General features: G+C 44.5%; 1 protein-coding gene across 2 annotated transcripts in view; it reads left to right on the plus strand.

Annotated features, from left to right (window-relative positions):
* The first annotated feature begins 5175 nt into the window (after positions 1 to 5175).
* Positions 5176 to 14854, plus strand: part of SUFU (SUFU negative regulator of hedgehog signaling) — a 71593-nt gene continuing 61914 nt past the window's right edge. For both annotated transcript variants that reach the window (XM_083616450.1, XM_083616451.1), the window contains exons 1-2: positions 5176 to 5553; positions 13852 to 13986. In XM_083616450.1, coding sequence (XP_083472576.1) covers positions 5390 to 5553; positions 13852 to 13986 — 299 coding nt within the window. In that variant the 5' untranslated portion in view covers positions 5176 to 5389. The remainder of the gene's footprint in view (positions 5554 to 13851; positions 13987 to 14854) is intronic.

The following is a 14854-nucleotide window of genomic DNA, read 5'->3' on the forward strand; positions in this document are numbered from 1 at the left end:
GATCAACTTCATCCCTATCCCCAGCAAAATGCTGATTTCCCTCAGGAAGCTAATAATATAAACATGTAATGTGCAGTTTTATGAGCTATTATCCCGACAACAGGAGTAAAGCCATTCTCATGGGAAGCCTATTGCCTTCTCCAAGCAAATCTCCAGCCATGGAAGCTTTTGCAAAGGAAGGCACCATGGCCTTTTTCAGCTGCTGGCTTGGTGTTGTATTTGGAGAAAATGGGTAGAGTGACATCGTGGGATCATTCAGCTCTCATTGTGAGTTGGCTGGTGACTCACTTATGACTTCCTTAGCTCTGGCTAAGCGGCCACTCATCCTACTGAAACTATAGTAGTCTTCCCCAACCTGCTGCCCTCCATATGTTGTGGATTACAGCTCCCATCATCCCCAACCAGCTTGGAACATGGTCAGGGATGATGGGAATTGTATTCCAAAATTTCTGGAGGGCACTAGATTGGGGAAGAAAGATAAATTATCTGATGCTTTCTCCTGAAAGATGAGGAGCTCATTCAGATCCCTCCACATTGGAACAATGAATGCTAGAAATTTGCTCCTCATCTTTCAGGACTCACATTGTCCCTACTCTGGGGCTGTAAGGCTGCTGCTGAGAAACAGAGATGTTTCCATAAATGCTACACAGCATTGGTATGGTGGGGACCTCTCCAAGCAATGTTTAACAATTGCATGGCTGTTACTCATTTGCTGGCTGAGATATTAGCGCCTTTCCCCTGGGTCAGTGGTTCCCAATTAGGGGTCCACGGAATGCACCCAGGGGGTTTGTGGCTCCATCTTTTGCCTCACTCTCAACTAATATTTTTTGTCATTTTTGCATAATAATATCACAAATTGTATGGTCTGTTTTTTTAGTATACCTAAAATCCTTTGCTTATTAGGGGCTACCGTACATTTTGTTTTTTAAAAAATTGCTTTGCAGAGGTAACTACCATGGAGTTATCAAAATTTACAAAACTAGGGGGGTCTGTGGCATGGCTTTTGAAAAATAGGGGGTCCTCAGTAATTAGATAATTGGGAACCACTGCTCTAGGTTGCACTTCTGTTGTGGGAATACTGCACTTTCCAAGCACTCAAGACTATAATATTTTGTTTCTGGGAACAAGTGATTTTGCTCCTCTTCTGTTCCTGCAGCTCAGCTATAGATCCAGAAGCATTTCAGGGAAACTGCTTGATAAAATGCCCCCCCCCCAATTATGGAAATCCTATCCAGAATAGGTCATAAAGCCATCATCTATAGATGATGGAGACGATGGGATGGGACGCGGGTGGCGCTGTGGGTTAAACCACAAAGCCTAGGGCTTGTCGATCAGAAGGTCGGCGGTTCGAATCCCTGTGACGGGGTGAGCTCCTGTTGCAAAGTGCAAGTAGATAAATAGGGACTGCTCCGGCGGGAAGGTAAATGGCATTTCCGTGAGCTGCTCTGGTTTGCCAGAAGCGGCTCAGTCATGCTAGCCACATGACCCGGAAAAACTGCCTGTGGACAAACATCGGCTCCCTCAGCTAGTAAAGCGAGATGAGTGCCGCAACCCCAGAGTCATCCGCGACTGGACCTAGCAGTCGGGGTCCCTTTACCTTTATAGATGATGGAAGGTATCACTCCATTGATAGTGATGGAAACCCAATTGCTCCCCTCTCCTATGTTCATCATTATGTCTTTGGATGGATACATCTTGAATTAGTTTGCTTATTTTCAGTCCTCAACTTCAGTCACACTGTGTAATTACTGAGACCGCAGAATCTGATTCAGAGCAAAAGGATAATAGCTGGTTATTAGCATACTGATGTCACTGAAATCCATCCAATCTTGTCTACTGACCTTATATAAGAAAGGTTCACACAAACCCTCTCATGTGTTAAATACATGCATGGTATGAAGGTAGTGGGACTATGAGCTAGCCAATTAGGCTATCCCCTTATGTGGAGGACCTCTAAACACATGTAGGGCTCCTTCCCGTAGTTTACTAATTTGTGGTTGTGGTGAGGCTAAGCTACATAGTCCTTAGTATGCTTTAAACATGCCAGGTTTGTCTGCCCCCTATGACAGATACTGAGCAGTAGGGTACAGCGAGTGGGTGACAACAGAACAGAAACATGCAGGACACTACAGAAAATATCCCAGGAGGTCACTGATCCCAGGAGGTTCATCACTGCATTTCATGCACAAAATGAGAGCAAAACCTCTCTTATCAATGCACGTGTGTCATAACCTAGGTGTATTACCAAAAAGACAGGGGCAGCACTGTTGTCTATTTGAGAGGTATAAATATACTGGTTTCTAACTGCCTTGCTATTTATTTGCTAAGGGTTTGCTTGCATGCTTGAAAGGTGATGTGTACATTGCCTTGGGGGGTGGAAACAATGATCAGAAACCCAGTAACTAAGGCTATAATCCTATGCACACTTAGACTATAATGCTATGCATACCTTCCAGGGAGTAATACCTCATCTATCAGCTAAAGAAAGACCAATTCTAGAGATTTGCTTCCCCTGCTCCCTGTCAACAGGAGCGCATGAGAAGTTTGTCACTGAGTTGCCTTTTCCCTCTTCCCCGCCAATCCCTTTCATTTTTGTGCTGTGACTTCTTAGATTGTAAGCCCGAGGGTGGGGATTGTCTTATTTTTTACTGCTCGATGTTGCCCAGGGAACTATGTTTGGCTGAAGAGCAGGGTAAAAACACGTTCTTAAAAAATCCCTTATTGTACTCAGTTGAATTTGCTTCCGAGTAGACATGCATAGAATTGCACTGCAAGAGCTGTGCAATAAGCGCTAGGAATAAGCACTTTTGAACTGACTTATCACTCGACACACATTGTATTGAGCTCTCATGCTGCAATGCTATGCACAGTTATAGGGAAGTAAGTCCCATTGGTCTCAATAGGACTTTATTCAGAGCAAACATGCACAGGATTGGGGTTGCTTCCAAATCAGCTGCCGCTCTTTGTTAAGGAACTTTCCAATGGACACACTGGAGAAACCTTTTCAGTCCAGCACCACATTCCCTAGGGTGGAGTGGTTACACATGCCAGTGTGGGGCAGGGCCAGAAGCAAAAGTGGGGGTGGGGTGGGGCAACAAATGCAAATGTTACCTTTGTACAGTGGGCTGGCAAGAAGTATCATCAATGTTCAAAACACATTCCAGCCAGGCAAAAGCACAGTGCAAAACAGAGCCTGTGAGGGGTGTGGTCTGGGGAGAGGGTGTTGCCAGAGGAAAATTCCAAGGGTCTGATAGAGAAGCCTGGAAGACCACATTTGGCCCCCAGATGTTATCCTTTTCCTTTTCAAAAGAGGCATTACAATAATATTTCAGGCGACTGAGATACCTCTTCACTTTGGCATGTGTTCCCTTTGGTATGCGTTTCCCATTAGTAGTGCCATTTTAGCAGTGTTTACATGCACACCAAAATACTTTTTCACCTCATTTTTTCTAATTTGTAAAACAAATTCATGCAATGAAACTTTTTAAAAAACCATTTGGATGCATATTTTAAAATTTGACCCTAAAATGCCATGCTTAGGTACCTTGTTACTCTTCCACCGATATGGCTATACTATGCCGCTCAGTGTGGCTGAAACATAACACAACATATACGTTTAGAAAGTGCTATTCTCGATGAAATACGGAAAATCATTTGCAATCTCACATGCAACTCACAAAGAGAAACTACTAATCAACACTAAAAGCTTGCAATCTGGAATTATGATGTCAATAAGCCCTATCTTTTGCAGGAGTAGAATCAAAGATGTACAATGTGACTAGAGTTTACAGGGAATTATATAGATGCTGGTCGAAGTTTTGGAGAAGTGGGTCACCAAAAGTTTGATGATACATGGCTGCTCTATTTCTCTCTGAGTTGGGAGAGGCTGAACACAGTCCAGAACACTTGCCTGGATGAAGTTGTGGAATGGATGAAGGCTAATAAACTGAGCTTCAACCTTGGGAAGAGAGAAACACGTTGGGTAGGTGGTTCCTCAGGATACTGGACACTTGCCTTTTCTGGATTGGGTTGTTGTGCCGCAGAAAGAAAAGGTTTTATGGGGTGCTCCTGGATCCATCTTTGTGTCAACTACAGCCATTTTTTTTCAGGGATAGCTTAACTGCATCAATTGGTAATTCAGGACTTGATTACTGGAGTACACTGCATGTGGGATTATCCTTGTGCCTGGTCCAAAAGCTCCAGCTGTTGCAAAATTCTGTGGCTAGACTCTTGATGGGGACAGACTAACTTCAGCACATAATACTGGTGCTTAAAAGCTTGCACTGGCTGCTCATATATTACTGGGTCAGGTTCAAGGTTGATGTATTACAAGTCCCTTAGCAACTTTGGTCTATGATATATTAAAGACCACCAGATCCCTTATATCCCAGCCCAATCACAGAGCATATCTCGTAAGTACTGTTTCATTGAGTGTTGCAGTCCCAAGCCTGTGTTGTGCTTTCTTCCTTTTGTTTCTATGATGAATTTTAATTGTTCTTATTCTTATTCTTATTTTATGTACGCTGCTTAGAAATTCTGACAATGAAGCAGTATACAAACACGTGAAATAAATAAAATAGATAAGCATGTATTTTAAGGATCAATTAATTTAAACCATTTTTAAGAGACAGCTGGCTTGATGCTAAAGTTACTGTGTCATACTAGAATGATTAAAAAAAAAACATGGGTCCAAATCCCACTCATTCTGGATGATACCTGGGGGTGGATTTGGACCTGTCACTCTTTTAGCCTTAACCAACCTCACAAGGTTTTTTTGATCCTGTAATGAAGGAGGAAGGGTGGAATAATAATAATAAGGAAAACATGATCATTGATGCTTGTTATCCTGAAATGACCTCGTGTCGCCTCTACTTTGGCGTCGCGGGGAGTCCCCATATAACAAGGGAGCAACTGCCAACCCCCAAAGCAGAGAGCGAGCAGATGGCAAAGGGGCTTCAGACCAAGAGGAGCCCACACCGCAACACCCTTCTCCCAACTTTTGCCACAAAACTGGCTGAGCTTGAAGCTCGGGCGACTCTTCCTCCCCCCACCCCCTCAGCCCTCCCTCTTCCCCCGGACAGAAAGGCGTCTTGCAATGGCAGGTGGGCGTCGCTAGGTGTCAGGGTTGTGCCTCAGGAAGGGGTTAACGCGGCGTCGGCCCTTTGGCTTCACGGCGCGGGGGATTGGCGAAGTCGCCTGCCCGTCAAGGCGGGAGGAGGCGGGACGCCGCCGCTCGGGGCCGGGGTCGCGAAGGGAGTTGGGAGCGACCATTTGGGCTGTGCATGCGGGGCAGGGCTGCCGTCCTTCGCTCGGCCCTTCCGGTGCCCCGCGGGGTGCGCAGCTCCCGCGCGCCCTCTCTTCCTCCCCGCCCCGCTTTGCAGGCTCCTCCATGGAGACCGCCGCCCCCGCTCCCCCCGGCCCCGCGACGGCGGCGGCGGCGGCCCCCTTCCCCCCGCTCTTCCCCCCGGGGCTGCACGGCATCTACGGCGAGTGCCGGCGCCTGTACCCGGAGCAGCCCAACCCGCTGCAGGTCACCGCCATCATCAAGTACTGGTGAGTGGAGGGGGAGGAAGGAGCCGCTGTGGGGGGCGAGGGGTTTCCAGGGAGGGAGGGAGGCCTTGGGGGTCCCTGAAGGAGCTTCAGGGCCTGGGGCAGTTTCTCCGGGAAAGGCTGCTGCTTGTATGCTGTGGGGTCGGCATTGGCTGTGGGGATGAGGGGCAGCCGGTGGGCGAAGAAGCCCCGGGAGGTATCTAGGCTCCCGGAAACGGCGGAGGGAGGGGGTTGGTATCTGAGGCAGGACTTGGAGGTCGAGTGGGTTTTGGGGGGGGGTCCCTGGGAAGGCCCGGAGGGGCTTTGTGGTGGGAGAGTTTGGGGTTTCCCGGGTGCCCCGGGCCTTTTCGCCTCGGAGGTGCCTGGTTTTAGTTCGGGGAGATGGTAGGTGAGGGGCTGAGGCGGGAGGAGGTAGGTAGGTGAGCAGCAGCTCGGAGGTGGAGGGAGGGCGGCATCTCTATGAGCGAGGAGCTGGGGGTCAGCCTCTTGGCCAGAGTCCTCAACCCTCACAGGATGTGCAGATTTAGGCCTCAGTTGGAAGAGGGAGTTTTAAGAGGGGCCCGTGATCTTTGCAGATCTTCCTTCATTGATCTGGGTACAGTGTTGTGAAGAGGTGAGGGTTGAGGCGGCGTTGATATGAGAGGTGCGTTTTGCTAGGGAGCAGGCGGGTGAAACCTTGACCTGTGTGTGAGGTGGGTTGAGAGAGCAGCCATTCTTAAACTTTGGTATAAGTAGTCCCCTTATCAAGGATGGTGAAATACTTCTCCACCATGAGTAATACACTAGCTAGAGGACTTAGTTGAAGATACTTTCCTTTTATTGAGGTAGAATAAAGTACTGAGTGGTGTTCCACTTGCCACTTGCAAGTTTTGCAAAAGTGGGTGCATAGACTTAAGGAAGCCTCTCTGTATTGCACTTGTTATTAAAACTGCTTTATGACATTCTTGTGCAATACTTTTTGCAGAAGTGTGTTCTTTTCCCTCTGTTTTTCTTTTTTCTCTCTACCTTCCTTCATCTTTCCTTCTCTCTAATTTTGTGTGCCTCTATAGTTAAATATATGCACGTGCTCTCTTTGATCTTCAGACAGGCAAAGACTTATTGTGCGTGCCCTGAATGATTGTGTGCAACTGTTTACACAAGGACTCTACAATTTACATGAATTGCTTCACCTGTGCTGATACTTAATGTGTACATGTTCATTTGTTAGTGTGGCCCAATGCTGCATGTCCATCTCCTGTGCACATGTCTTATACACATCTCTTAAACACATCAGTTGTGTACATGCTATGTCTTTAAAGCACATTCAAAGCACATTTCTCTCATGGAATTCTGGGCACAGTAGTTAAGGGTTGCTGGGACTATTGGTTGTAGTTTGAATATCCCAGCTGGAACTGTCTGTTCTACTCCGTTTTGAGCCTGCTATAGCCTTCGTTATTGCGATTCTAGACTTTGTTGAGTCAAAAATATGCTATTGGGAGAACATTATGCAGCTATACCCTTTTTATAATTTTTATAATTTATACATTATGCAGCTATACCCATCATACCCATATTCAGGACAGAAACCTGGTTAGACAGTAGTTAGCTTAAGCTGGTTTAATATAGTATTGTGTGCATTACCTTTCCCAATAAAATTATCTGGCTATTTATGTTTAGTGGTGCCAGAATATTTTGTGCTGTGATGTCTTTAACTACTTTCTATGAATCTTGCTAATTCTTACTGGATGTAGTTTTACTGCAGGCTGTTGGCATCTGATGTAGCAATGAGTTCCATAGATTGGGTGTGACAAATCTGTTGAAATTTTCAATAAGCTAAAAAAATAATTCTGCATAGGCATATATAGGATTTCACTGTGTTTCCACAAAATAAAATGCAAACTAGGGACTGCAATAACCTTATGTTGGTGAGAGTCAGGATAATTCTGCTTGTAGCAGAGCCATATGTAGATTAAAAACCAAACTCCACCTATTTCAAGTAGTGTTGCCTTAGCTACTTTGATTTGGAGTGGTATTTTTATCTCCTTCAGTAACCCTACATACCGTATTTTTCGCTCTATAAGACGCACCAGACCATGAGACGCACCTAGTTTTTGGAAGAGGAAAACAAGAAAAAAAATATTCTGAATCTCAGAATCCAGAACAACAGTAGGGATTGCTGTGCAGCGAAAGCAGCGATCCCTCTTGCTGTTCTGGCTTCTGGGATAGCCGTGCAGCCTGCATTCGCTCCATAAGACGCACACACATTTCCTCTTACTTTTTAGGAGGGAAAAAGTGAGTCTTATAGAGCAAAAAATACGGTAGCTCAGAGCTGCTCTTCCTCAGTGAGAAATAGCAAGCACTAGGAGGTAGTCTGAAATGTCTGTTTGCCAAAGAATAGTTGTGAGACAAGCATCTGACCCAGACAGTGCTATTCAAAACTTATTTAGAATGCTCATCTTCTTTAGCCTCCCAATGGCACATCTCTTTGGATGCTTGCACAGAGCTAATTTGTTATTTTGTGTGTCTGAGAAGCTCTTCTGTAAAGTTGTCTCTCCTCTTCATAACAACCACTTTCTTTGCCTATATAGAAATTGAAATTCTGAAACAGCTGGTGTCATGGGCATGCTGTATGCCCTCTGCCCCATCTTCCAGTTGGAAATTAGCTTATGCTTTGGTTTGGGGTGGGAGTTGTAGCTTTGTGTCACACTGCAAGTACTAGCATTGAAGTTGCTTTGGCTGTTCTTTCGCGACGTGCATCTTTAAAGAAATAAGTTTCAAAAAGGAATGAAGCCTGCAGGTTGTATGTATCTTCTTGTGTCACTTCACGTGTTGGAAAATTCCTATGCAGAAAGCATTTTCAGTTGATGTATGTCTGCTGAGAAGCCATAATTTGCTTGCTGCTCCCAATCATGTCTACAGAGGGTGGGAACAGATCATAGAATTGTATGGGATTAGAAGGGACTCCAAGGGTAATCTAGTTCAACCCCCTTCATTGCAGAAATCTCAACTAAATGGATGGATGGGGAAACTCTGTATGCCAGCCATTAACTGTAACTATCTAGATCAGGGTGGCCCAACTTTTAAAGCCAAGTGAGCCACAAGAGTACTTTGACACAGAGCCCGCAGGCTGCACACTGCCTTGTCATGCACCAGTGGGGGAGGGGGAGGGAAGTGAGGTCAAAATTTGAGGGGACACCCCCCACCAAGCTCTCATGCTGCCTTCCGAAAAGCTAAGTTGAGGAGGAGGCGTGAAACTCTGGTAGGGTCCTAGAGCCCTTATACCTCATTCCCAAAGCACAGTGCCTCACTTACCCGGCTTTGGGAAGGCAGCACAAGGGCTGTGTGTGTCATTGTCTGTGTCTGTGTCTCAAATGCATACAGCCCTCAGGGCACAGATTGGACCACCTTGCTAGATGAAGGTTGCATATGAAGCATCCTTATAGCTCAGTCAGTAGAGCATGAGTCTCTTAATCTCAGGGTTGTGGGTTTGAGCCCCATATTGGGTGAAAGACTCGTGCATTGCAGTGGTTGGAGTTGATAACGCTCGTGGTCCCTTCCAACTTTACAATTCTGTGATGTTCAGATGGGATGCTAATGCCCAGAACACAGGGACAATGTTTAGGCGATCTCTGTGTTAGTGTCATTTATCTTTTACAAAGAAGTTCATGAAACAAGTCATCATTTGAGCCATAGTCATGACGCGGGTGGCGCTGTGGGTAAAACCTCAGTGCCTAGGACTTGCTGATCGCAAGGTCGGCAGTTCGAATCCCTGCGGCGGGGTGAGCTCCCATCGTTCGGTCCCAGCTCCTGCCCACCTAGCAGTTCGAAAGCACCCCTAAGTGCAAGTAGATAAATAGCGGGAAGGTAAACGGCGTTTCTGTGTGCGGCGCTGGTGCTGGCTCGCCAGCTGCAGCTTCGTCACACTGGCCACCTGTCTTTGGACGGCACCGGCTCCCGGCCTCTTGAGCGAGATGAGCACGCAACCCTAGAGTTGGACACGACTGGCCCGTACAGGCAGGGGTACCTTTTACCATGACTGAATTTGTCAAATATTGGGAAATCTTTTAAAAAAGAACTGGAGAAGAAATTTGAATGACTCAGTTGGTGATCATAAAGAACCGTGCATCTATGTCCACTCACACATACTGTAAACATGCTGCCTGTGGACTCCTAATAATAATAATAATAATAATAATAATAATAATAATAATAATTTATTATTTATACCCCGCCCATCTGGCTGGGCCTCCCCAGCCACTCTGGGTGGCTTCCATAAAAACCAAAAATACAGTAAAATATCACACGTTAAAAACTTCCCTGAACAGGGCTGCCTTAAGATGTCTTCTGAATGTCAGGTAGTTGTTTATCGCTTTGACATCTGCTGGAAGGGCGTTCCACAGGGTGGGTGCCACTACCGAGAAGGCCCTCTGCCTGGTTCCCTGTAGCTTTGCTTCTCGCAAGGAGGGAACCGCCAGAAGGCCCTCGGCGCTGGACCTCAGCGTCCGGGCAGAATGATGGGGGTGGAGATGCTCCTTCAGGTATACTGGACCGAGGCCATTTAGGGCTTTAAAGGTCAGCACCAACACTTTGAATTGTGCTCGGAAACGTACTGGGAGCCAATGTAGGTCTTTCAAGACCGGTGTTATATGGTCTCGGCGGCCGCCCCCAGTCACCAGTCTAGCTGCCGCATTCTGGATTAGTTGTAGTTTCCGAGTCACCTTCAAAGGTAGCCCCACATAGAGTGCATTGCAGTAGTCCAAGCGGGAGATAACCAGAGCATGCAGCACTCTGGCGAGACAGTCCGCAGGCAGATAGGGTCTCAGCCTACGTACCAGATGGAGCTGGTAAACAGCTGCCCTGGACACAGATTTGACCTGTGCCTCCATGGACAGCTGTGAGTCCAAAATGACTCCCAGGCTGCGCACCTGGTCCTTCAGGGGCACAGTTACCCCATTCAGGACCAGGGAATCCTCCACACCTGCCCGCCTCCTGTCCCCCAAAAACAGTACTTCTGTCTTGTCAGGATTCAACCTCAATCTGTTAGCCGCCATCCATCCTCCAACCACCTCCAGACACTCACACAGGACCTTCACCGCCCTCACTGGTTCTGATTTAAAAGAGAGGTAGAGCTGGGTATCATCCGCATACTGATGAACACCCAGCCCAAACCTCCTGATGATCTCTCCCAGCGGCTGCATGTAAATATTGAAAAGCATGGGGGAGAGGACAGAACCCTGAGGCACCCCACAAGTGAGAGCCCAGGGGTCTGAACACTCCTCCCCCACCACCACTTTCTGAACACGGCCCAGGAGGAAGGAGCGGAACCACTGTATGACAGTGCCTCCAGCTCCCAGCCCCTGAAGGCGGTCCAGAAGGATAACTCCTAAGGTTATCAGTTACTTAAAGGGAGAAAGAACTAAAAGAATATGTGGCACCTTAAAAGCTAAGATTTCACTCCTGACAATACCTACTCAGAAGTAAGTCCTGTTGTATTCAGAAGGACTTATCACAGGTAAGTGGGGTTAGGATTGCAGCCTAACACATTTTATTATGGCACCAGTTTTCATGGACTATAGTTTGCCTATTTTTCCTTCCTCTGTGACAATTGAGGCAGCTAAATGATAAGCCAGGCAACTGCTGCCTCTATGCTTTTTTTGTCTGGCTGGTCCATCTGGCAACAGTTACCTATCTCAGTTCCTTCTAGCCAAACTTGCAAGTCTTACCTGATCCATGTGTAGCACTTCCCACATTTCTAGTTAAAGTACCTCTGGGTTCTTTGGGGAGGTAGGGTGGGATATAATATGCATGTATAAATAGGTGTCGCAGCAAAACATAGCATGCTGTGATATTGGGGCCTGCAGCCCTTGCTGGTAGAGAAGGTGGTGAGGACAGTCTACCTCACATGCTGCCCCTTCTTCTGCATGCAAGGCAGTCTGTTCTAATGGTCTTTGTGAAGGAGGAGGGGTCTAGTCTGAGCTGGTGAACCAGCAGAAGTTGGGAAAGACTGTAGAGAGTATACTAAACATTGTATTATAGCCTTTTTCTTAGAAAGCAAAAGCAAAATGAAAATATTTTCAGGAACAGTGGCTGGTGAATGCTCAAATAACATTCCCATTACTTTAGACAGTAGAGTAGAATTATAAAAAATAATAATAACTATGTTCCTACCAGTTTTTGCTGTTACCAGTGGAATCAAGCATAGCTTTATTATTTATTTAATTTATAACATTTATATACCACTTGATTTTAAAAAGCCTCACAGTGGTTTACAAAAAGATAAAACAATATAATTAAGAAAAATGTACAACCATACTTAAAAACATACAAGAATTAAAATACTAAAACAAATTAAAATTACTTCAATCTGTTACCAGTAATAGATGCTAGTTTCCCCTCATCTGTTCCCTTTCAAATGGAGATGCCATCTGAATATTTTATAGCATATAATCTAATACTTAAGCACTAAGGAGATTGCACTCTGCTTTTGGGTTGATTGAACAAACTGAGGACAGGTTTTCTTTTTTAGAGGGCTCTCTTCTCAGCTTTTTGTTTCTCAAAGTGGAACACAGCAATTCATGACTTAAACTTCAGTGTTTTTATGGAATAGTCTCCTAAAGTGTGTGCAAGGGTTATTTTTCATTAGTGAGAATGGTCTGATCAGCATACTCTGCTTTAGTTTCACGCTCTCAAAAACAGTGCTGATTAAGCACTTTCCCAATGTTTTTAACACATTGAAGCTACATTGTGCTGCTTGCAAATATGGCCTTTGTCCCTGAGGCTAATGTTCTTTCTTCCAAATGAATCCTTTGGTAGAGGGAGTTTAGAAGCCTCACATCCTGTGTTAACCTTTGTGACTGTTCCAAAGAGAATTCTGAACAGTTATCTTGTTTATAATTGGGATTCATGAAAAAAAAACAGAGGTTAGACACAGCATGCAGCTGAAAATAATTTTTTACAGTACATAAAAAACAAAAGTAGGTGTTTTTGTGCATCAGAAATATTCTCCAAAATCCACAGTTGGGCAATACCTTTATTACAACCAACCAAAATCTCACAAAATGGTAGCAAGCCTTCTCGTTCTCCAGAAATCCTCTTCATCAAGAAAGATGTTATTCAGAAGTGGGTGGGGGCAGCAGGCCTGTGCAGAGCTTGTCTAAGGCCTTGGGTGGGAGTCTTGTTAGATAAAGTTATAAACTCAAAAAAGCAGCTAGTCTCTAGTGGGGGGGGCAACCAGCTTAGTCCTCTGAGCCCTGGGACAAGGGTACCCTGCTGTCCCCCACCTTTGCATGGGCCTGGGTGGGGAGGGCTACATAACCACACCACCCAGCTTCTGCCCTAGCTAGATGAGGAATGGTGAATGCCGACAGGGATGCCAACTAGATTTCCAAGATGGTGAACTCTGTGTGGATTGGGTCCCCTGCATCCTGCCCCCACCCCCTTGCTGTAGATGCACCAATAGTCTGGCACACATTTTCTTGCAGATTTTAAGAAGGTGGTATGCCTGGCAGCACTACTGATTCTAACGGCTTTCATGAGTATGAATAGTAGGGCTTCAATTTTTAATTGCTTGATTTAAAACAACTTAATTGATTATTATAAGATGTCCTCAACTAGGCAACTTTATTTTTAACTGCCATTTCTGCATCTTCTTAGAAACAAAGTAGCAATGCCTCTTGCTTTATAACTGTTAGTTTTACCTATATGTAAATGTATGTTATCCTAATAGCATTTTGTAGAGCTGAATAGTCCACATTATTTCCTTCAGAGCAGAAAGCTTAGGTGGGAAATTATGTTATTCATTTCTGAAGTTAATTAGGGCTTACATTATGACGTGTGTGTTTTTTTAAAGTAATATTTTCTGTGGTTCTGTTTTGTGAACGTTAATTGAGACAAATAACTTACTTTGGAGAAACACTTTAAATATATAGTAAATGTTTTTATTAAAACTTTCTGACCTTTCTACCATGTATTGGAAGGGACTGGGTCTTGTATACAAATTTTCATTCTTACTGCTCCTTTTGAAAAAGAAGCATTTTGTCTTATGAGACATGCAGTATATTTTCAGACTTGCCTTTAATTTAGTAAACAAAAATACTAAAATGTAATTTGGTAATAAAACAAAATATATGAGATGCTTTGAAGGCATGGCAACAACATAGATCTAGGACAACAACAGCAGGGCAAAGTTCTTTCCTGTGTGCCATGAGTTTTTTCAGAAGGAAGTGGGTTTAATGATATTGAATGTTGATAAATGCATTTGCTGAAAACCACCCCCATCTCCAATACTGACCTGCAGCTTACTCTTGTCCTTTTTTCAAATAGGTTAGGTGGACCTGATCCTCTGGACTACGTCAGTATGTACAGGAATTTGGGGAGTCCATCCCAGAATGTTCCTGAGCACTGGCACTATGTAAGCTTTGGATTGAGTGACTTGTATGGTGATAACAGAGTACATGAGTAAGTTTTCAATAATTCCCATTTACTGTGGATTGTGGCTTTCTGTAGTAGACAGAAAATGTGATAGAAGCAGCATGCGTGCACACATACAAAAAGTAGGTTTATGTGACAAACATAGAATGGGGCTGTCTTTTCCCAGGGCATTGTTGCTGGCCTGCAAGTACCAGATTTCAGCAAAAGTTTAAAAAAAATAGCTACTGGAATTCAATATGAAATTGCTAAGCTAAAATTTTATCAGCAAAATTTATTTTATTTGTTCAGGGTTTAAGAGAAAATCTCCCACTGTAGGTGTTAATTTAGCATAGCAAGGATAGGAAGAATTATATGATTGCCAATTACTGCTATTGTGAATAGTCACTTTGCTTACTTTTCCATGGAAATGTTAAAGTTCCTGTAACACTTTATGGCCTTTGGCATTGCTGTTTACAATTCTCTGCCATTTATACCTCTATGTGTCTATCACGTTGGGTTCACACGTCATAAAGTAGTATACAGTCCGTGAGCACCAAAGGCATGCTTTTGTTTTTTGCATTGCAACAGACTATCAGAGCTGCCCTTCTCAAGTTCATACCGTATGTATTTGTTAAAACATGGCAGAACAACATGCAGATAGTTTCTGGGTGAAGATGTACGTTAGTTTTTACTAAGAAATTGTCTATACTTGTCTGTTCTTGCTTTTTCCCCATTTACAGAACGAGCATAATTTGATCCTGTGCTGTTTCAGGGTGAATTATGTTTGTATAAAAGAATTCTATGACTTGTATTTTAAATGTAAACATGTGTTTCCCCTATTTAATACTTTTAAAACAGCAGCTACAGCCATTTAAGGACAACTTTTCTAAAGCGTACACACACTAACATTTACAAC

This window comes from Podarcis filfolensis (genome assembly GCF_964270895.1).
Source record: "Podarcis filfolensis genome assembly, chromosome: 5".
NCBI lineage: Eukaryota > Metazoa > Chordata > Lepidosauria > Squamata > Lacertidae > Podarcis > Podarcis filfolensis.